The 23339-nt window shown below is 33.7% G+C and overlaps 1 protein-coding gene across 1 annotated transcript; it reads left to right on the top strand.

Moving 5' to 3' along the window:
* The first annotated feature begins 4114 nt into the window (after positions 1–4114).
* LOC134272373 (protein mono-ADP-ribosyltransferase PARP14-like) lies at positions 4115–17600 on the top strand. Its single transcript, XM_062754618.1, has 7 exons — positions 4115–4322; positions 5100–5318; positions 6935–7137; positions 7602–8016; positions 13120–13265; positions 16515–16692; positions 17021–17600. Exons 1-7 carry the CDS (start codon positions 4130–4132, stop codon positions 17302–17304), a joined length of 1638 nt encoding a protein of 545 aa, XP_062610602.1. The 5' UTR covers positions 4115–4129; the 3' UTR covers positions 17305–17600.
* The last annotated feature ends 5739 nt before the right edge of the window (positions 17601–23339 follow it).

A 23339-nucleotide genomic window follows, 5' to 3' on the forward strand; every position in this document is an offset into this window, starting at 1 on the left:
TAGCAAAGAGTTGCATGCAGCATAGTATTTGCAAAATCTTTCAACATTTTAAAGTTGATTTCTTACTCTAGATTGTAAGTTTAAGTCCATAGTAATTCCTTTAGCGAAAAATTAATTTGAAAACGTCTACATCAACAACTGCACCGTCATGTTGATTATGAATGTAAAAGAAGCTGTAGTTCAACGAATTTTCCCGGGAATGTATAATATACCTTTTGATTTTAAAAACAATTAGACTGCTAAAATGTTGTTGGTGACTTAGTAAGATCATATGATCAAATTAGAGAAAATCTTGTAAAGCTTGAATGAAAATGAGCAAATATCCATTGAGTATAGAATAAGAACTTTTCCGGGGAAAAGTTGTCCCATCATTCCTGCTTAACAATTAGTGAAGCTTTTCATGCTGATGTCGAGTAAAAAAGAATTAAGGTCAATTTTGGAATTGATTTCAGAATATCTCGAGAAGTATAAGGAATTCCGGAATGAACTTTGGTAGTAAATAAATGAAAATTGTTTACATATGAATAGATATGGATAGAAAGTAAAATTGTAAAGCATTTGATTTAAAAGAATTTTATTTTTGTAGGTACCCTATGAAAAGAGTTCCATACCTCTAATTTTTTAACAACTCAATTTTCTTCTAAGCAATCTAAAGGCCATTGACTAAGTAATGAATGGGAGTATAGTATATAGTACTCTTTTTCAATGATAAATGTAACAGAGACAATTGATTGCCTCTGCTAGGGATTGAACCCAGGGCCTCTAGCTTTCCAGTCCAGTGCTCGACCAATTGAGCTAAAGGGTTAACCCACTAGCCCAAAGCAGTAGGAAGCCGTGTATCTGACACTACCACATAAATATGTATGCAGTGTAGTTACTACCCACCCAACTCTCAAGTATGAATTACATGACTGTATCCTTGCAATAAAAAATCAGCAATAGGCATGCAAACTTATTTCAGACATCCAAGTATACACATTTAAAAAAAAATTATTAGATATATAGGCAATTCAATAGAATCTAACTTCTGTCTTTTGGTTTATCATGTCTAAAAATGTGTCTTGCAAGGAATATAATATACAGAGAGTTCAATGCTATACTGAAATGCAAAAGAAATGCAACAAGCAGTAATCTACAAATGTTTTAATTTTTTATCTAATGATTTTCAAAAAAGAATACAGTAAGGCTAAACTCACTTTTCAGAACATCAGAGATTTGATAAAAATGTTAAATGTTTATCTTTTAACTTTACTAAGTAACATATGACTGTTAATTAACCTCCCCCCTCCCAGCCATTTAATTACAACGTGCAAGACTGCCCTAAACAACAAATGTAGCTTAATTTCTACGATAGAATAGGTTAATCAATACCGAGATCTGAGCAAAGGATATATTCTTTGCAATTTTTAAATGCTTGTTTTTCAGATGATTAGGTAGAATTTTCTCTAACTTAGCGCATTGTAATAACCCTTGAACTTCCGGACCAAGGACTATCATTTACTGTATACAGGGAAATTTTCGCCCCTTTCGCCTTCTTTCTGATTGGGCGAATTTAAAACTGTGCGAATTCAAATTACACAGCATAATTTCTTAAACAAAACTAAGATTGGGAGAATTTAAAACCGGGCAAAATAGTTCGCAAGTGCAAAAGGGCGAAATTAACATGGGGCAAAAATAATCCTGTATACAGTATGCATATGATACATAAGACCCCGTTGAGGCGTAGTGCAGTGTATTTTTGCATCATCAACTCTCCATCACCTTTACTTTGAGATTTTCCAGCTAGAGCAATGGAAATGTGTACTTAAGCCGTTTTCGAGAAGCCTTAGTATCGTTACGGGAAACGAAAGTGATTTTATTTTTTGAAATATTGCTGCATTACTTAGGATGAACAGTACAAACCCTTAAAACTCCATACTATTGCCAAATGTTTTGTTAAACATGCAATTTTTTGATTTCTGTTAAGCAGACTCAAACTTGACTTCCGGTTATGGTACAAAAATCGTTCAACCGTTAAATTAACAATATTTACCAAATTGAAGATATCCATAATCTTAAGATACAAAATTCTTTATGGCACGCCAAATCCACAAAAATGAGCAAAACATAGTTTCACCGTTGATAAACTAGGTTCATCGATTGTAAACTATAGTTTATGGACTGTACACTATTGTTAACAACGTTAATGGCGTAAACTATACTTAACATCGAAAACAATCATTTTCGATTGCAAAACATAGATTATCTGATAATACAGTTTCACGATTTGTAAACTATAGTTTACAAACCATTAACTATAGTTAACAATCTGATAAATATAGTTTCACAATTTGTGAAACTATGATTAACAACTCTTAACTAATATAGTTTACGATTGTAAACTATAGTTAACAAATGTGAATCTTTGTTTATCAACAAAATCTATTGTTAACGCTTTATTCAGACAGATAAACTTAGATTAGCATTCGTAAACTATAGTTAACGACTGTTAAATATAGTTTTACAGATGAAAACTATACTTAACGAATTGTTAACTATACTTAACGAATCATTAACTATAGTTTACGGTTTGTAAACTATAGTTTACAGTCGATAAACCTAGTTTATCAATTGTGAAACTAGGTTTATCTCATTTTTGTGAATTTGGCGTGCCATAATTCTTTACTTTACATAATTATTTCCCCCTAAAATAGGGTGTTGCGTTTCTCTTGCATGTCAGTATATTTAGATCAAAAGCAAATGTTCATGTAATGTATTTACGGACATATGCAACGTACATCACCTACTGATAATTTTTCAAGATATTCTAAATTTAATCTTACAATACCATTACATGTTCTTAGACAAAAAATCAGCATGCGTTACCAGGGGTTTTGAAAAGATATAAAATTGTGAAAATTTTTGTATTATTCAAAGAAAAATGCACAAAAATTACAAAACATAAATTCAACATTTTTTTTCATCAAAAATTGTTTTAGAAGGGGTGTACAAATCCATATATAGACATTAAAAGTATTGCACACGGGTCCTTCATTTAGTGGAACTCTTCAACTCCAGGGAAGAACCCAAAAAATTTCAAACTACATTGCCTATGACCTTAATAGTACTTTTTTTTCATCGAAAATTAAGAGTTAAAAAAAAACTGTTTTATCTGAAATCACACTAATTGTAGCTTAAAAAATCTTTTTGAAAAATATTTTATTTTGAAGCAGTGGGTAAAGGTAAATTTATTCAATTCTACATGCAATTACATTTCAAAAATATGCCATTAAAGCTATAGCCAGCACAATTGTACTTTGGCAAAATGCAACAAAAAACTTCCCTACACATTTTACTTCTCCTCCAATTGAATTTATAATATTATATAACTTACAATATTAATTTAATTGTTTGCAGAATTGTTTGTAGCATATAAAGTCACTCCTTGAAAATGGTACATTGTAGTCATATCTCGTATTCGATTTTGAAAGCTAAATATATCAGAACAGTGCTCATAAATAGGCACAATCACACAGGTTCATGTAAATAAAACTTGTAGTTGATGTGCATTCCTTAAATGGTCTCATAATTTCTGCATTTATTCCTTTGCTTTTATGTGAATTTTCTGTTTGTAAATAATTTATTAACTTGTATACTTAATGTTACTTTTCTCCTGGTTCGGCAGAAGAAGTGCATAAAATTTGATAATAATTCATCACAACAAGTAACACTGCAATGTAAAATGTTCATCTATACTTGTCAGACCTCTACAATGAAATATCTTAAACTGTTAATTAAGAGGCATCGTCTTATAGAGGGGGTTGTGGAGATAGCAACGAATAAGAAATATGGCGGATAATGCCTTTTAAGAGTAGTGTGCAGCTGTACATGTATGTCCTTGTATCATTTATCCTAATATTTCTGTGCAATATTTTATATATACATTTGAACATGTAGTTACCGCTTTCCTCTTGCTCTCCTCGTTCTCACATCAACGCTTTCAAAACTCCACAAAAATTATATGAAAGATCGAATTATTTGGTTGGATTTCATTTTTTCTCTCTTTTAATGAGTGGATGAATAACCAGTATATTAATCATGCCCTTTTTTTTCCAATTTTGATTTTTAGTGATTAATTTTTTTAAAACTTATGAAAACAGAGTCAAATATGAAGAAACACAATGTAACCGTCACAGTAAATGGAGACAAGTCCCAGATGCCTTCAAAGTATATTATCCACGTTGATGTTTCTGGAGGTGAATACAAAAAGAGAATCACAGATGTCTTTAAAAAAGTTGAGGAGATGAAATTAAAATCAGTGGCATTTCCAGCTCTGGGTACAGGTAAGAATTTTCAAGAAATCTTGTATTTCAAGTGATTTTTTTAAATAGTACGTCATTCTGTAGATAATAGGTCTCTGATAGTTTTGAGAGCAGTGTTTGAGTTCAACTAATCCTGTATGGGCATTGGCTGACAACTAATGATTTGACAGTCTACAAGAATAATTACATATTAAACTGGAAAATTTATCTAACTAGTTAAAAATTTAAAAATGTATAGTCATTTTTAAAATATTACTAGTAATCAGATAAATTAGAAAATGTGTAAGATTATTATCAATGTCAATTTTTTAGTTTCGGCCAGCATCATATATTAGCATTTTAAATTTGATTTAATTTTTCTGATACATGTATCAATACAAAGATTTTTTTTTTTTTTTTTTATAATTTAACACGTTCAATGTATTTTTTATGTTTTGGCTTGTCAAGAAAGTTATTTGTAGAGTTATTTCACCAGGTATATTTGAAAATTAAAGAAAAATTGGTTATATTTAAGGGAATTACTGTTCCTTATGATTTTGCTTCCCCTTAATCAAAAATTTTTATATTTACAGAGTCTTTCTTGGGATTCATACGATTCATAAAAGTTTTCCTTTATTACCAAAAAAAATTGTACCGTATATTAATCAAATATTACTGGGGGTACTGTATGTTAAGGAAGACTTTTCTTCATATTAATCAGGTTTTGTTGTATTTTATGATATGATATTTTTAAACTTTTACATTTGCAGTGGTTAGTCCCCTATTTGTAACCCTTTATAAGTATTAATTTCTCCACAGGACAAGGAGGTCATCAACAGAAAGTTGAGGATTTTGCTCAGGAAATTTTTGATGCTGTAAATAAAGTATCCTCCAGTACAAAGACGATTTCAGAGGTTCATGTCATTATATATGACCATCAGATGACTCAACAGTTCATCATAGCCATGCAGAAGTGTTTTGAGGCAAAAGGAGCGAAACCTAAAGGATATTTTGATATGTTTTCTAACTTTCTTTCAGGTAGGCTTAAAAAAACTCTTATACATGTATCTCCCCAAATTAAATGAGCGAACTTCCTCTTTTTCAGTTTAAGATCAATTAACCTGGGGTTCACAGTAATATTTGTCTATTCTGACCACCACTGGTTCCACAGATATTGGTCAGATTAGATAACATTCTGGATGAGACAAGATATTCATCAATTTTTATTGTTTTACTTACAGGATGACAGTTTGCTTGATAGGGCGTGCTAAATCATTGTATGCTGAATTGTCATTTTACTCATCGATTGGATGTTTGATTTCAATGAAATCAATACTCATTTGCATATAAAAAAAACACCTAGCATTACCACTGGCACTATTGATTGATTGTTTACTACTATGCAGTAAAAAACAATTGCATGTGGACGGACAAAGCAAGTTTTACTCCTTATAATGATGAAATTGATAGCTATATAGAACAACAGTAGCAGAGTAGCCTTACTACTTCCATTTAAATTTTTATACCTCACGCAACAAGTTGCTGCTCAGACTACAAATAATGTACATGCACTGGTAAACAATCATTTAATGTGATGGGTCAGTATTATCAGGGTATCATCATTGTATTCTGAGTTTCATATGCAAATTAGCATTGATGTCATTGAAATCAAACATCAAATCAATGAGTAAATTGATTATAAGGACATAAACTTTTAACCCCCACCAAGCAAACTGTCATGCTGTTAGTAAAAGGATAATAAATGCAAAATATAATACTTAGTATTAGGCAAGATTCTCAATCTAATGAAAATCACAGGCACCTGACGAATAGATGGTGTAACCCCCACCCCCCAGCTTTCTTCCCCCTTTTTGTCAAGATTTAGGGATTGGTCCTAATAGTGTTTTTATATACTGTGTAGGACCAATCGCTTAATCTTTACAAAAGCGGAAAATGATAATTTTATCTGATATCATAATACAAGAATGACAGACTAGGAAATCATGTATTTTGATAAGTTTTGTGGTCTAATAAAAATTTTCAGGAGCTGGGTGTGTGTGTGGGGTGGGGGGTGGGTGTGGGGGGTGTTACATCATCCATTTGTCATGTGCCTGTGATTAAAATCAGACTTCTTAGATCCTCACCATGTACAATATGCGTAAGGAAATCTGAAGAAGATAAAATTTTAACGAAATCTGTTTCTTTTCTATATAATATTGATATTTTTTCGAGCGCACTGCCTCGATTATTGTAAACCAACTTTTATTCGTGTGCGAGAAATTTTTGCGAGGTTTGCGAAAGAGACGTCATCGCGAATATTTCTAGCCGCGAACCTGTCCTTTGAGTCTCTGTGTCTATTTGAAACAGTTCCAAGAATGCTTGATCGCGAGTCGTCGCAAATAAAAATTGATTTACAGTATATAAATACGTGAAAATAAAGTTCTCACGAATATAATGTGATTTACAATATCAGAAGTTTAATTTTTTCTGCAGTATTAAACATTCTGCATATATACATAGATTGAATAAATCATTGGTGACTAGAAATATTAACGAATAAAAGAAGGTTTCATAACTTGCACATATTTCTTGGTCACTAATTAAAGTTGAAGTCATATATAAACGTATTGAAACTATACATAAATGGATTTTAGGGGGAAAGCATGAAAGTAGTAAAAGATGGAAACCAGTGTTTGCAGACAAACCAGAGGACCAGTCTTCTGCAGTCATTGTGGTTTTTGCTGACAGCGATAAAGATATTGAGGCAGGAATAAAAAAATTAGAGAGCCTGCTAGATGCAGATTTCACCACGAAAGATTATCCAGACCCCATAATTAAGCATATTACACAAGGACAGGTAAAGTGTTCGTATATTACATGTCAGATTCTGCAAGATGACGTAATCTAATTTCTTTTATGTTTTGTCCTTTTGAGTCCTCATAAACTTTGAATATTTTGTTCTGTGAAGTTATTGTAATACTAGTATGTACAGCATACATACTTTTTTCAGCATGGGTTTTAACTTAATTTGCTATCTTTGCAGTCAAAATGTTTGCTGCAAAAATTTGTTTCAGCATAACTCTCATCAAAGAAATAATTATAGCAATCTAAGAAATATGTATACTATATTTTTTTTTTTACCTTTGATTAAACCAGAAAAGCAATTCTGCAAAATAATAACCCTGTAACCAATGTCTTAGAAGGATAAGCTACAATTAAAAAAAAAATGATATATCAATATGTATACCCTTTTCTACTGTACAAATGCAAGCCTTTTGAAAAAAAAAATTATTTGGTGAAACTAATTCTTTTCTTTCATAGGTTAATGCTCTTCACAATTTGAAACAAAAATTTGATATCGATGTTACAATTGATAAAGAGAAAGGCGTTGTCACCCTTCACGGAACCAATGAGGCATTACTGGAAGCTGCTGATCATGTCCATGGTCTGCTTCGAGATGCCGATCGCAGTAAGCAAGCAAAACTGGAAGCAGAACTTGTCTCCGACATTGTGCAGTGGTATTTTGTTGACAACTCAGATGGCCAAAATGAATTGCTGGCGTACCCAAAGAACATTAACTTGCTGGTGGAGAAAGCTTACCGCAACAAACAGCCGGATGTGAAATTTACAGATCAAGCAGGGACTGAGTATACGATCAACTTCAACAACATGGAGGAATACCCGAGCGATGATCCAACAGATGTCACAACGGTGACCCGTAGAGACAAAATCAAGGGTATTCTAGTTACAATTTATATTCTTCTCTATTTTACTCTATTTTTGCCACATTGGATCATATATTTATACAGTGGACCTTCAGATATCCGAACGCCAGATTTCCGGATTCTTCAGTATCCGGACGATTGTTCATCGGAACAGAGTTTTTTAGTAAAAAGTGAATCTAATTAAAGAACCCTCTCTTTACTGAACACAGTTAGGGTGATCTACTCTTAGATCTACATGTTAAAAAATAGAAATTTACCATACATGTATATTACTCAATTTGTAATCAATTGAAGTATTCTAAATATCTTAAAAAGCTAAGATAACAAAATGAAATGCATGTTATTATGCCCGCTTTCGAAGAAGGGAGGGCATATTGCTTTGCTGCTGTCCCTCGGTCGGTCTGTCGGTCCATTTAGTTTCTGTTCATTTTCTTCACAACCGTTGCACATACTGAAATGAAATTTGGTATACAGGTTTATCAGGTAAATATCTAGGCCAAGTTCTGTTTTGGGTACGATCGCACCATTTTTGACAGAGTTATGCCCCTTGGACTCAGAAAAATTCCACTTATTTGCAGTTTCGTTCATTTTCTTCGCAGGGGTTGCACATATTGAAATGAAATTTAGTATACAGATTAATGAGCTTAATATCTAGGTCAAGTTCTATTTTGGGTATGATCGCGCCATTTTTGACAGAGTTATGCCCCTTGGACTCAGAAAAATTCCACTTATTTGCAGTTTCCGTTCATTTTCTTTGCAGAGGTTGCACATATTGAAATGAAATTTAATATACAGATATATCAGATGAATATCTAGGTCAAATTCTATTTTGGGTACCATCACATCCTTTTTGTAAGAGTTATGCCCCCTGGACTTAGAAAAATTCCACTTATATGCAGTTTCTGTTCATTTTCTTTGCAGAGGTTGCATATATATTGAAATGAAATTTAGTTTACAGGTATATCAGATAAATATCTAGATCAAGAAATGTTTTGGGTACCATCGCATCCTTCTTGTTGGAGTTATGCCCCTTGGACTTAGAAAAAAATCCACTTATAAGCAGTTTCCGTTCATTTTCTTTAAGAGGTTGCACATATTGAAATGAAATTTAGTATACAGATTTTTCAGCTGAATATCTAGGTCAAGAATGTTTTGGGAGGGTTGCACCATTTTAGACAGAGTTATGCCCTATATTGCCCTTTTGGGGGGAGGGGGGAGGGGGCATTAGTGTTTTACAAACATCTCTTGTTTACATTTGTTTTCTTCGTGGAGTAAATAATCCTGATTTCTTTTCACTGATACTGTGTTATGTTTGAACAATTTTCCTGGGGATGAATGCCACATACCCTATAGTGAAAATTAAATAGTTAATTTTTCGTCAAAGTTCAACATGTCCAAAAAAAGAAAATTTACAATAGCTTCAATACTATGTGAGCTATAAAGTTAAAACTTTTACAGATTATTAATATATCATAGATTAACAGATGGAAAGTATCACTTGATAAAAAATACTTTAGTTAGAACAAAATACCGGTATTTATCGAGAAAAATTCCTTTTAAAAATGCATAATAGTTTTGAAAAATACACCTAATTATTTCCGTGCTTTTAGTAAGCCATTATTGCAGAAACAATCAATATTTATCAATGAAGGGCAAGTTGGACTTGGATAGCCTCTGGAAAGGTGTTTTCTGTGTTAACTTTGTCCAAATATCAAGACTTCAAAGCCAATTCGAAAGTACATTGCAAATGGCAGATTCTATAGGGTCCTGTCTTTAAAAATGTCATGCTTTCTATAAAAGCCTTTCAGAGACCATTCACGTCCAACTTGCCCTTCATTGATAAACATAAATTATTTCTGCAATGATGGCTTTCACAAAAGGACAGAATTAAGAAGGTGGATTTTTTTAGGTCACCTGAGTTTACTCAGGTGACCTATTGCTATCTGTTTTCGTCTGTCGTCGTTCGTCGTACGTCGGTCGTAAACTTTTAAACATTTTCAGCTTCTTCTCTGCAACCACTGAACCAATTTCAACCAAATTTGGCACAAAGCATCTATGGGTGAAGGGGAACAAAAATTGTGAATTTCATGATCCCTGCCCCCCTGGGGCCTGAGGGGTGGGGCCAAAACCACTAAAATTAATGCAATCTTTAAAAATCTTCTTCTTTACTCCTGGACATCACGCAGTCAAACTGTTTGCATGATTGTAATCAGCATTGAGTCCTCTACCAAAATTGTGAAATTCATGGCCCTGGGGTCAGGGGTTCTAGTGCTAGGGCAGGGCTAAATAAGTATATAGTGAAAATGCATTGTTTCTTTGAAAATCTTCTTCTCTGCTCCTGGGTATTAAATAAACCAACTAAGTAGATAGTTATGATGAGCAAGAGTGCCTCTACCAAAATTGTGAATTTTATGGCCCCAGGGTCAGGGGTTCTGGTGTTAGGGTGGGGCTCCATTGATTATATACAGTGAAAATACATGATTTCTCTGAAAATCTTCTTCTCTGCCCCTGGGTATTAAAAAAACCAACTAAGTAGCATAGTTAGGATGAGCAAGAGTGCCTCTATCAAAATTGTGAATTTTATGGCCCCAGGGTCAAGGGTTCTGGTGTAAGGGGGGGGGGATCTATAGATTATATAGTAAAAATACATGAATTCTTTGAAAATCTTCTTCTCTGCTCCTAGATATTAAATAAACTAACTACGTACATAGTTATGATGAGCATGAGTGCCTCTACCAAATTTGTGAATTTTATGGTCCTAGGGTCAAGGGTTCTGGTGTTGGGGGGGGGGCTCTATAGATTATATATTAAAAATACATGAATTCTTTGAAAATCTTCTTCTCTGCTCCTAGGTATTAAATAAACTAAGTGTATAGTTATGATGAGCAAGAGTGCTTTTACCAAAATTGTGAATTTTATGGTCCCAGGGTCAGGGGTTCTGGTGTTGGGGGGGCTCTATTGATTATATAGTGAAAATACATTAAATCTTTGAAAATTTTCTTCTCTGTCTCTGGGTATGAAGCAGATGAACTACCTGTATAGTTATGATGAGCAAGGGCCCTAATCTTGCAGAATTGTGAATTTCAAGGCCCCAGGGTCAGGGGTGGGGGTGGGGCTCTACTTAAATACTGAAAATGAATTAATTGTTTGAAATCTGCTCCTTTGTATTTATAAAACATTTATTTGTTTTTTGATAGGCAATTTTAAGGTTGCCTTTTTAAAATTTGTGCAATGTTTGGACCTAGGGTCAGGGGTTTATTTCACAGTGTTAGGGGCACTACTGATTATTGCTGAATATTACTGATAAGTTGGAATGCATTCTTGTTCCCCTACCTTGCGTATGGGTATTCAGTACCCTTGCGAGGTGATCATGAATAATTCATGAATTTCCTTGAATTTTTCATGAATTTTATTCATGAAATGTTCATGAAACGTTCATGAAGATCCTATGAACTTATTATTGGACATTTTCAAATCAATAAACCAAGCTAAGCAACTGCTAAGTGAATTGTTATGATGATCAATGGTGCCTCTTTCAAAATTGTGAATGCCATATAGCATCTGGCTTAAAACATGAATCAAATTCAATAACTGGAAAGTTGTTGCAGAATGCTCAGGTGACCTATAAGGCCCGTGGGCCTCTTGTTTTTACAAATATGCACATTTTTAAATAAAATTTTTCTTAAAAAATATATTATTTTAAAAGATTTGTTTTCAAGTGATACTTTCTATCTATTAATTAATGATATATGTATAATTTGTTAAAGGTTTAACTTTTTTCCTCACATAGTTTTGGAGCAATTGAAAAAATAAATTTTTAGACATGTTGACCTTTGACGAAACCTTAAGCTGAACTTAAATACCTTTACGCAATATAATATTTTTCTCAAAGTCTGAAAACAATTTGCATTGATGTATAGAGGGTCCTTAACATTCATCTTCCTTAATACTTATTTTACACTAAAAAAATTACATTTCTTGATATAAACTTTGTGATTTTTAGCTCACCTGAGCTGAAAGCTCAAGTGAGCTTTTCTGATCACCCGTTGTCCATCGTCCGTCCGTCCGTCTGTCTGTGCGTCCGTCTGTAAACTTTTCACATTTTCAACTTCTTCTCAAGAACCACTGGGCCAATTTTAAGCAAACTTGGTACAAAGCATCCTTGGGTAAAGGGGAATTTGAATTGTTAAAATCAAGGGCCAAGACCCCTTCCAAGGGGAGATAATCAAGAAAATGCAAAAATAGGGTGGGATCATTAAAAAATCTTCTTCTCAAGAACCACTGGGCCAGAAAAGCTGAAACTTATATGAAAGCATTCTGGGGTAGTGTAGATATTAAATTGTTAAAATCATGACCCCTGCGGGTAGGGCGGGGCCACAATGGGGAATCCAAGTTTTACATAGAAATATATAGAACAAATCTTTAAAAATCTTCTTCTCAAGAACCACTGGGCCAGGAATGCTGAAACTTATGTGGAAGCATCCTTGGGTAGTGTAGATATATAATTGTTAAAATCATGACCCCCGGGGGTAGGGCGGGGCCACAATAGGGAATCCAAGTTTTACATAGAAATATATAGAACAAATCTTTAAAAATCTTCTTCTCAAGAATCACTGGGCCAGGAGAGCTGAAACTTATGTGGGAGCATCCTAGGGTAGTGTAGATATTAAATTGTTAAAATCATGACCCCCTGGGGTAGGGCGGGGCCACAATAGGGAATCCAAGTTTTACATAGAAATATTTAGAACAAATCTTTAAAAATCTTCTTCTCAAGAACCACTGGACCAGGAAAGCTGAAACTTATGTGGAATCATCCTTGGGTAGTGTAGATATTAAATTGTTAAAATTATGACCCCCGGGGATAGTGCGGGGCCACAATAGGGAATCCAAGTTTTACATAGAAATATGTATAGAATAAATCTTTAAAAAAGATCTGCATCACCCAAGTTACTCAGGTGAGCGATGTGGCCCGTGGGCCTCTTGTTAAAATAATTTTGATTTTGTTATTTAAACTAATATATATGAATTATTATTATTGAAATAAAATCTGTACTGTTTATCATTCTAACTAGAAAAAAGGATAAGGAACAATTTTTTTTAACAATCTTCTCCAGATTCGACATTTGAACCTCCACCAGAATGGTCCCAGATGAAGGACTCGGAGAACCTGGTTGTAGTCATGGTACAGAGTGGTTCACCAGAGTACACTCATGTTATCAATAAATTCCAGCAAGAAGTAGGAAACAGGAACATAGTCAAGGTAAGATAGAAGAGTAGCAGTTTACTAACTAGTATAATATCATATGCTACCTCGTTTTGCTGGATTTTTTTTTTTCGAAGGCCAGGAATATTGAAAATATACTGATGCTATGTAAAGGGAATGATATTTAATTTCTTCTTTACTTGATAGATTCTTTTATTTTATTATAATAGCCTTACAAAATAAAAGATAAATATTCATTAATACAAGATTCATTAATAGAATATAAAGACAAGGAAATAAAAATCAAACTACAACAACCAACAAATAAATATTAAACAGAAAAAAACGTCTCTTTTTAAAACCCATTTTTATATTAAGTTAGCAATTCTATTTCCTTATTTAAGAAAACAAATCTGATGATAATATTTTTTTCATCAGTCTGATGCAACAAACAACTTAATTAACTTTATTATTTATATGATGGCTTCAACCTTTCCATCTTCAACATACCTTATTTTAGTAGCAATATACCATTATCATAATATTTATGCATAGTTTTGCTTTATGTCTCTATAAGTTAATCTAATATATTTACATCCAATGAATATTTTCGTAAGAAAAATCATTGACATTTATCAGTACATGAACAACACTAGGCATGTCACCTGTACAGATTTCTCAATCAGTGGCTATCAATGGAACATACTGTAACTTACATATCAATAATACAATGATTAATCTTTATGATCCTACTTTTAATGTTTATTTATACAGATATGAACAAACAAACAAAGAAATATAGATACAAATATGAACAATAAAATGTTTTTAGCTCACCTGAGCCGAAGGCTCAAGTGAGCTTTTCTGATCACATTTTGTCCGTCGTCCGTCCGTCCGTCCGTCTAGCTGTCCATCTGTAAACTTTTCACATTTTCGACTTCTTCTCAAGAACCTCTGAGCTGATTTTGACCAAACTTAATACAAAGCATCTTTGGGTAAAGGGGAATATAAATTGTTAAAATGAAGGGAAAGCATCCTGGGGTAGTGTAGATTCTAAATTGTTCAAATCATGACCCCCGGGGGAAGGGCGGGGCCACAATGGGGAATCAAAGTTTTACATAGAAATATATAGGAAAAATCTTTGAAAATCTTCTTCTCAAGAACCACTGGGTCAGAAAAGCTGAAACTTATGTGGAAGCATCCTGGTATAATGTAGATTCTAAATTGTTCAAATAATGACCCCCGGGGGATGGTTGGGGCCGCAATGGGGAATCAAAGTTTTATATAGAAGTATATAGGAAAAATCTTTGAAAATCTTCTTCTCAAGAACCACTGGGCCAGAAAAGCTGAAACTTATGTGGAAGCATCCTGGTATAATGTAGATTCTAAATTGTTCAAATAATGACACCCGGGGGAAGGGCGGGGCCACAATGGGGAATCAAAGTTTTATATAGAAATATATAGGAAAAATCTTTGAAAATTTTCTTCTCAAGAACCACTGGGCCAGAAAAAGTGAAGCTTATGTGGAAGCATTCTGGGGTAGTGTAAATTCTAAATTGTAGGAATCATGACCCCCGGGGGAAGGGCGGGGCCATTATAGGGAATCAAAATTTTACATAGAAATATATAGGAAAAATCTTTGAAAATCCTCTTCTCAGGAACCACTGGGCCAAAAAAGCTGAAACATATGTGTCCATGGAAGGATCATGGGGTAGTGTAGATTTCAAAATGTCTAAATTATGATCTGTGGGGTAGGGTGGGGATGCATTATGTATAGCAAGGGTGAAATCTGGTAAAGAACAGAATGGTCAAAGCTTCTCAGGTGAGCGATGTGGCCCATGGGCCTCTTGTTCTTTGGTTATTAGTAAGTAAATTAATGTTGCATCAATTGCAGAAACACATTTCATTACCCGCTTTCTAACAACCAATTGCAAAGAAAGCCTTTTATTGTTAAAAGCAAAAGCATGTATGAACAATTTCTAAACCAAGACAGACTACTAAGAAATAAGATAATAATACAATGGTATTATCAATCTCACTTAACCTTGTTTGCAAAATACAATCCATTTTTAGCTCTACTGGTCAGAGACCAGAAGAGCTTATGCGATAGTAATGCGTCCGTCGTCCGTCCGTCTGTCTGTCTGTCTGTAAACAATTTTGCAAAATGCTACTCCTCCTACAGTTTTGGTCCAATTTCGATATAACTTGGCACACAAGTAGACTACACCAAGATACATAATTCTGTGCATCGGTTTTTGATTTCGATGAACGGTGTTGCCGTGGTTACTAAAAATAGAAATTTCTGAGAAATTCTTTCAAAATGCTACTACTCCTACAGTTTTGGTCCGATTTCAATATAACTTGGCACAAAAGTACACTACACTAAGATACATAATTCTGTGCATTGGTTTTTGATTTTGATGAACGGTGTTGCCGTGGTGACTAAAAATAGAAATCTCTAAGAAATTCTTTCAAAATGGTACTCCTCCTACAGTTTTGGTCCGATATCAATATAACTTGGCACACAAGTAGACTACACTAAGATACATAATTCTGTGCATCGGTTTTTGATTTCGATGAACAATGTTGCTGTGGTTACTAAAAATAGAAATTTATGAGAAATTCTTTTAAAATGCTACTTCTCCTACAGTTTTGGTCCGATTACAATATAATTTGGCACACAAGTAGACTATACTAAGATACATAATTCTGTGCATTGGTTTTTATTTTGATTAGTGGCAAGGATCATTTTTCTATTTATTGCTGTTTTAAAGTTTCAAGTCCCAACTTCTACTTTTCTCTTCCTTTGTTTTAAGTATAAACCAGTAGAGCTACAGTCTCGACAGAGACTTCTGGTTATGATTTTGTTACACAAAAAGGCCAGTTTTTGAAACATAATTGTTTATGGATTTCTTCATTTACCCTATTACTAACAGGGGCTTACAGTGGGTTTAAGTTTGATCTAACATAAGAAACTTAAAAAAAATGATTTAATGAATGCCTGTTGGAAACCTGAAATTTAAATTATGCTACATGTACCTTACAAGTTAGGATATGACATATGGTACATAAACCTGTTTTGAATATATATGTAAAAGTAAAATATGAATTATACTTCTGTAGAACACAGAGTAACTGAAAATACTGTGAAATCACAAATTTCATGGGGGTTTCCTTATCATTATTTTTTAAAGTATGGAGAAACCTACAAATTTATGACCGCCACGAAATGTAAAATTTCATATGCACTACTACTGAACCTTTTGAAAATATGTGATTTTTACAGTGTGCATTAAAAAATTGTAGTTGGAGAGAATACAGAACAAGATGCTGTACCAACAATATGTGGCCAAAAAGAAGTTGTTAGATACTCAGAATCCCCCTGGTACACAGAACGAGAGAGAACTCTGGCATGGGACTGCTCCAGAGGCAGTTAACAGTATCAACTCTTTAGGCTTCAACAGGAGCTACTGTGGCAAAAATGGTACAAATCACAGACTAAACTATTTATTGTCTTACATGTACATCTTACATTTCATCATCGTTTCGTACGTTCTTTGCTCGATACAATGACTTTGTTAGCAAATACAATTTACCATTGAGTGAAATGTTAACTGACTTTTTTCATACTAAATTTTTATTACATATTCAAAGAAGTGAAGCTTTAAATAATAACTGTTAATATGTTTCTGAAAAAAATTAAAGCTCAATGATTTTATATCTTTAAAGCATATTTAAAAAATAATTTAATGATACAATGTAATTTTTTTATCGATAGATGTGTCATGTGTAATTATATTTTGTGATTACAGCTGTGGCTTATGGTGAAGGAGTTTATTTTGCTGTAAACGCAGGATATTCAGCACAGGATACATATTCCAGACGAGACCCAAGTGGAAATAAGCGAATGTACTTGTGTAAAGTCCTGACCGGGGAATTTACTGTTGGCAAGGGTGGTATGAGGGTTCCACCTGCAAAGGGTCAACAGTCACATATTCTGTATGACTCAGTGGTAAACAATATGGCAAATCCTGTTATGTACATTATATTCAATGATACCCAAGGCTATCCTGACTATCTCATCACATTTCAGTGAGATTTAATAGAATGAAAAAATTTGAAAAATTTCTATGCTAAATTTCTGAACAAGGAACGTTGACTTTGCATTATATAGAGTGAATTTTTGCAATATTTTGAGTAAAACTTAGACATAAATACAAAGAAAGTAATAGATAGTGGTGATATTGAAATTTGTTAAACTAGTACTAGAATTTGAAGTTGTAATCTATATTTTCGGAATGACATACCGTAATTATCATATAAATAATTATATTTAAGTACTAGTAATTTAATTCTGTATTACCCTGGACTCAAGTTATACAATTCATCAGAATGTTAAAATTATGTTCACAAAAAGAGCCATATCGTATTTGATAGACGTTTTGCTTGTTCCAGTTGTCATTTGTTAAATACATTGTTTACCCAATATTTTGTAATACTATTAATTTATTCACGCTAACATCCAAATCGCAACATAATGATATTTCAATGTTAATCATTCCCTCATACAATAATTATGAAAAGTATTTATTTTGAATAAAATAAAAAAATGAAAACCCTTCTGTGTTTAGTAAATCATAAGTGGAAAAATTATTAGATATACATGTGTTATTGAGTCATAATCTGACAGTATGTACTTGTCCCTGCAGACAAAGCAGGTAACAACATTGTCTTTGTAAGGCTCATATATAAATTGTATTTCAGAGGAGCTCGGATTTAATTCCACTAGTGGTAATCCAATTTATACACGAAGCTCCCTTTCTAAGGGGGAAATTCTTCAAAATCGTTTGTCAGTTTTGAGTACATGTATTTGTAATATTCCTAACAACCTATTTGAACACGTGATATCACTTATTCAGATAGGTGATATTACCTTTTCAAAAACTGAATAGGTGATATCACTTATTTGAATAGGTGGTCAATACAGAAAGAAAAACATGGCCAAGGAGGGTGGAAGTTGCATAAATGCGTTTATCAAATGGGCGGTGATGTGTAGTCTTATGCTAGAGTTGGTTTTTAGTGTAGAACCTCTGACGTGACCCTCAGTGGGATGTTGTTAGATGCTAGTGTAGCGAGTATGCAAGCGGATCTAACATCTAATTTTACTAACATCTAATTTTAATTAGATTTTTTCGTGCCAGTACCAATTGCGACCTCAGTAAATACAGTCTATTCCTTACCAGTCTCCAAGTCCCACAATGGGATTCAAACCCCCGACTTAAGTATCGACTCCTTACTTCGCGACTCTAGAGAAGACGCTTTAACCACTGCGCCACGCAAACGACTTACTGCTATAGGGAAAATACATGTAAATAACATGTATAATTCATTTACTTTGGCCTTTTAATATGTAAAGAATACTTGCATTGTTAAAAAATTATCGTTACATTTAGGTAAATCTGAATGCATTTGAATTGGTTCCAAAAGAACGCTTCAAATTAACCATAACATTGATTGTAAAGAAAAAGTTAAAAAAAATACTGGCGTTTTGATTGCCAAATGTTTAAAGGTGAATGCATCGTTGTTTGTTCAGAAAGTAAATAAGAGATTTCGTTTTCTGTATTGAAAAACCGGTTTTAGCTCTACTGGTCAGAGACCAGGAAAAGCTTATGCGATAGTAAGATGTCCATCGTCCGTCCGTCTAGCTGTCCGACTGTCTCGAAACAATTTTTCAAGATGCTACTTCTCCTACAGTTTTGGTCTGATTTTAATATATACTGAAAGGATTAAGAAACGCATATTAAATTTTGAGTTAAATTAAAACAATTATTTCAAATCTGTTTTTCAGCATTTTTATCATACATTTTAATTCATCTCTAATCAACAAGTTACCAAAATTTTTTTGCGATTTTGAGAGATAGTTCTTGAGATATTGATATCATTATGGTGACACCCCCCAAAAATAAAACTAAAAATTCTCATAATCTCCCTTTCGCATCAGTAACAAACTTGATTTTCCTGTGCATTGAGTTCACCAGAGCATTTATTTTTTCATAGCATTATTAGTCAACCCTTCCGACGGTAGTCTTAATGGCTAAGATTAGCTGTATTATTCCAAAGTCAACAAATCCCCCCGCTCAATCGAATCCTGCGAATTTTCGATTTAGGATAGAATATACAGAACCCAGCAGGTTTGGTACTTGTGAATCTTTGTAAAAAAAAGTATCGACAAATACTAGCTACATTTTTCCAGTGTAAAAATGCTTAAAAACATTACGTAAACGACGCGTACGTGCGCGTTTGAGAGGAAAATCGACGTAAGCTGGCCAAGCTCGCGGCCCAAATCAGAGCGGAGAGTTTCTGTCATTTAGGGTGAAAAAATGTTTGTCTGCTGTATAAATATCAGTTTCGGTGATGATGCCTTGACAATAACCGAGGTGGCGTGATGAAAAGCTCTATCTTGTTGTGACATTGGTACACGCCAACGGCACCGTCATGGTTGGTTGGAAACATTTTACGTTCACTCTCTGAAAACCAAAAAACACTTTTATTTGGTTGAAAAGTTGAACACAATCTGTACATCAACACGTTTTTGCCTTTCTATTCACTTATGCAATATTAAATTCAATTACTAAACCCACAGTAGATTCCGTCGGCCATTCAACGATTGCAAGAAATTTATACCGACTGCAAATATGCAAAAACGATGTCTGTAATTCTAATGCATAGTATGGTTCTACAAAATTTTATTACAAAATTATCATCATTAACTTGCATGTGTTTTTGACTTTTTATCATTTCCCCTACGTGATGCCATACATTTCATGGTCGAGTAGTTTTGACTAATGATTTTAGTGCAAAGTAACCAAAATAAACATCTGACCAATTTTCATAATTTATGTCACATAGTCAGAAAATTTACCCATATCATGTTCTTGTGCGTTTCTTTTTCTTTTCAGTATATATTGACACACAAGTAGACTACATTAAGATACGTAATTTAGTATATCGATTTTTGATTTCGATGAACGCTGTTGCCATGATCACTAAAAAGAAAATTCTGAAAAATTCCTTTAAATCGCTACTCCACCTACAGCTTTGGCCTGATTTTAATAAACCTTGTCATACAAGTAGACTACACTAAGATACATAATTTAATGCATTGGTTTTGATGAATGGTGTTTCCATCAGGTTAATAAAATAGAAATTTCTATGAAATTCCATTAAAACCCAACTTCTCCTTCAGATTTGGTCTGATTTCAATATAACTTGGCACACAAGTCGACTACACTTAGATACATAATTCTCTGCATCGGTTTTTGGATTTCATGAAGGGTGTTGCCATGGTTAATAAAAAAATAGAAATATCTGTGATATTTCGTTGAAACGCCACTCCTCCTACAGTTTGGTCTGATGGCAATGGCTTCTCTTCTCTTCCTTTGTTATAAGTACAAACCAGTAGAGCTACTGGTTATTGTATGTACCTTTTGGGTTGTTTTTAATTTTTTCATGTGACAAGCTTAACATATATTGAATATCAAGTAATACTGCTGTATATTTCATTGGCATTTGTAATAAATGCTCCTTTATATTCAAACATTCATTGATTGTTTGTTGATATCATTTTTGGCAAAAAACAGAGTAGAGTAGATTCTGTTAGAAAAATGAGAATAGGTATTTGAAGTAAAAATAGACGATGGAATAACTTTAACTTTTCATACCAACTCACCACAGACATGAATGCTTTTTCGAAGGGGGTTCTGCATGCGTTTTCGAGGGGTCATTTTTCTTTTGTTTACAACTCTGCAAATAATACTGGGGGGGGGGGGAGGGGGGGGGAGTGGGGGGGGGGGTCCGACAACCTAATCCTTTTAGATTCGCTCAGCTACACTGAATATAACACATAATGCCGTACAAAGTCATAAAAGCCAAGATTAATGTTGGAATTACCAACATTAAAGTTTGAATTATATACATGTACCAACTTTAAAAAATATTTCATGGCAATAATACACTTCCGTAGTGAAGCATTTGAGTGTACATCTAACTATGTGTCAGTATCGATGTCAATATTCTCATGAATTTCATTAGCATTCAATTTATTACAAATGTGCTATGTTTATAGAGGTCAAACTATGTTTTAATTATTACAATTTAATAAGTAAAGAACATTCTTGAAAACGAAATATCAGATTCGATGCCTATTTTCCCCCATTTTGGATGTATGCATTTTAAAAAATCAGTTACACACAAAACAATACAGTTATCTAGCCTGACGTATAGGAAGGTTCAGTTTAAAAATTGTTTGCACATAGATAACAAGATGTGTTTGTGAAACACTATACTCCCGATGATAACAGTTCTGGAGTGGAACGTCACGTTTGTGGTCACATGATAAAAAAATTCTGTACCTTTAGAAAAGGTTTTGCCATTATGAACACTCATGTCAAATATATTAAAGCCTTACCCTTGACTTCGCAATAGTTATGGGCTAGGTTAAATTTAACAACAGACAGACACACAGTACAAAAACAATATACCTTCCGATCTTTCTATCAGGGAACATAAAAAGGGAACGCTTGTTAATTATAAATTCACTTCAATCAGATAGGAAAGCATTAGAACATTTAATTGTGAGGTCTTTATTACCCATAAATTTCGAAATTTTTTTAAAAATATAAAATCGAAAGCCTTGGTTATAGCAGTCAATGAGAGATGGATACATCATTCAGTTCTGATGGGAAATGAAAACTGAATCATCATATATTACGACGTGATAGGAATAGAACAGTGGGTGGAGTTTCTTTACATATACACGCAACAAATATGCCTTCACTCAGTTGGAGGATAATCACAGTTAGGACCAAAAGTCAATCTGGGTTAATCTATTTTTACCAAAGACCAAACCAAGTCAGATTGGAGTGTGCTACAGACCACCTTGCCAGTCCAATTTTCTAGAGTATTTTGAACAGGGTCTTCAAATGCTACGAAGCGACTGTGAAACCTACATTTTAGGAGATTTTAACTTAGATTTTAAAATTTCCGATTAGAATAGTGTTTATAAAAAATACTTATAAAAAATTCTTGAATCTTTATGATCGCTGAAATATGGCTGAAATATTGCCTACTCGGCGTCCAAAAATAATCAATAAATCAATCAATGAATCTTTTTTTTTTTTTTTTTACCAAATTCAGATCATCGATGGACCCATTATGATAATAGATTCATAATCTGCTGTAATAGACCATATATCATCACCAACAGAAAACTAACATTTTTTCAGTTTAGAACAATACCCGTTTGTCTGAGTCATCACTGTGCTATATTTTGTTTAAGGAGGATCTCGAGAGGTCATTTTAAATCAGATCAATGTATTACTATACGCACTTTTAAAAATTTTAACCCTGAAAATTTTCTGACCAAATTACTTCAAGTAGATTGGACACAACGTTTCTGTACGTAGCACCGGTCAAAGAAGTTAGCCTAAAGTAAATTATAAATTAGCGCGAGGGCGTGTTGTGCAAAGTTGTGTTAGCGCGAGGGCGTGTTGTGCAAAGTTGTGTTAGCGCGACGGCGTGTTGTGCGTAAGCGTGACGGCGCGTTGTGTGTTAGCGCTACGGCCGTTGTTCAAAGTTGTGTTAGCGTGACAGCGTGTTGTACAAAGTTGTGTTAGCGCGACGGCATGTTGTGCAAAGTTGCGACGGCGTGTTGTGCAAAGTTGCGTTAGCGCGACGGCGTGTTATGTGTTAGCGCGATGTCTCGTTTATCTGAACACGATGTCGCGCTAACGCAAATGACCCTGTTCAGACACCATACTTTTTAAACTCACATGGCTTTTCGCACAAATTAACGTCACATTGTTATAATGCGAAATTGAGTAACGAGGCAACAAAAAATACTTAAGAGTGATTTATATATAATTGATTTGATTTCATTTTTAATCACTAATTCAGAAAACAATTTACACACAATAATTGGTAGGATTTTAATATGCTCTTAGATCATAATTAACGATAGCTCCATGATGGTTTTTCATGGTTTCTCGTCAAATACAGTCGTCTTTGTATCTGTTCTTTTTAAATCAATCCTTTGCCTTGCCAAAACACAAGAACAGTACAGCTCATGTAACA

This window comes from Saccostrea cucullata, unplaced genomic scaffold (assembly GCF_032062105.1).
Source record: "Saccostrea cucullata isolate Sc308-1 unplaced genomic scaffold, CSIRO_AGI_Scuc_v1 ctg8196, whole genome shotgun sequence".
Classification (NCBI taxonomy): domain Eukaryota; kingdom Metazoa; phylum Mollusca; class Bivalvia; order Ostreida; family Ostreidae; genus Saccostrea; species Saccostrea cuccullata.

Bases quoted from the DNA above. Each gene is read 5' to 3' on its own strand.
- LOC134272373 (XM_062754618.1), top strand. From the start codon at position 4,130: ATGAAAACAGAGTCAAATATGAAGAAACACAATGTAACCGTCACAGTA. The intron at 4,323-5,099 runs GTAAGAATTTTC...ATTTCTCCACAG, and splicing joins ATTTCCAGCTCTGGGTACAG to GACAAGGAGGTCATCAACAG. The intron at 13,266-16,514 runs GTAAGATAGAAG...AAAAAATTGTAG, and splicing joins GAAACAGGAACATAGTCAAG to TTGGAGAGAATACAGAACAA.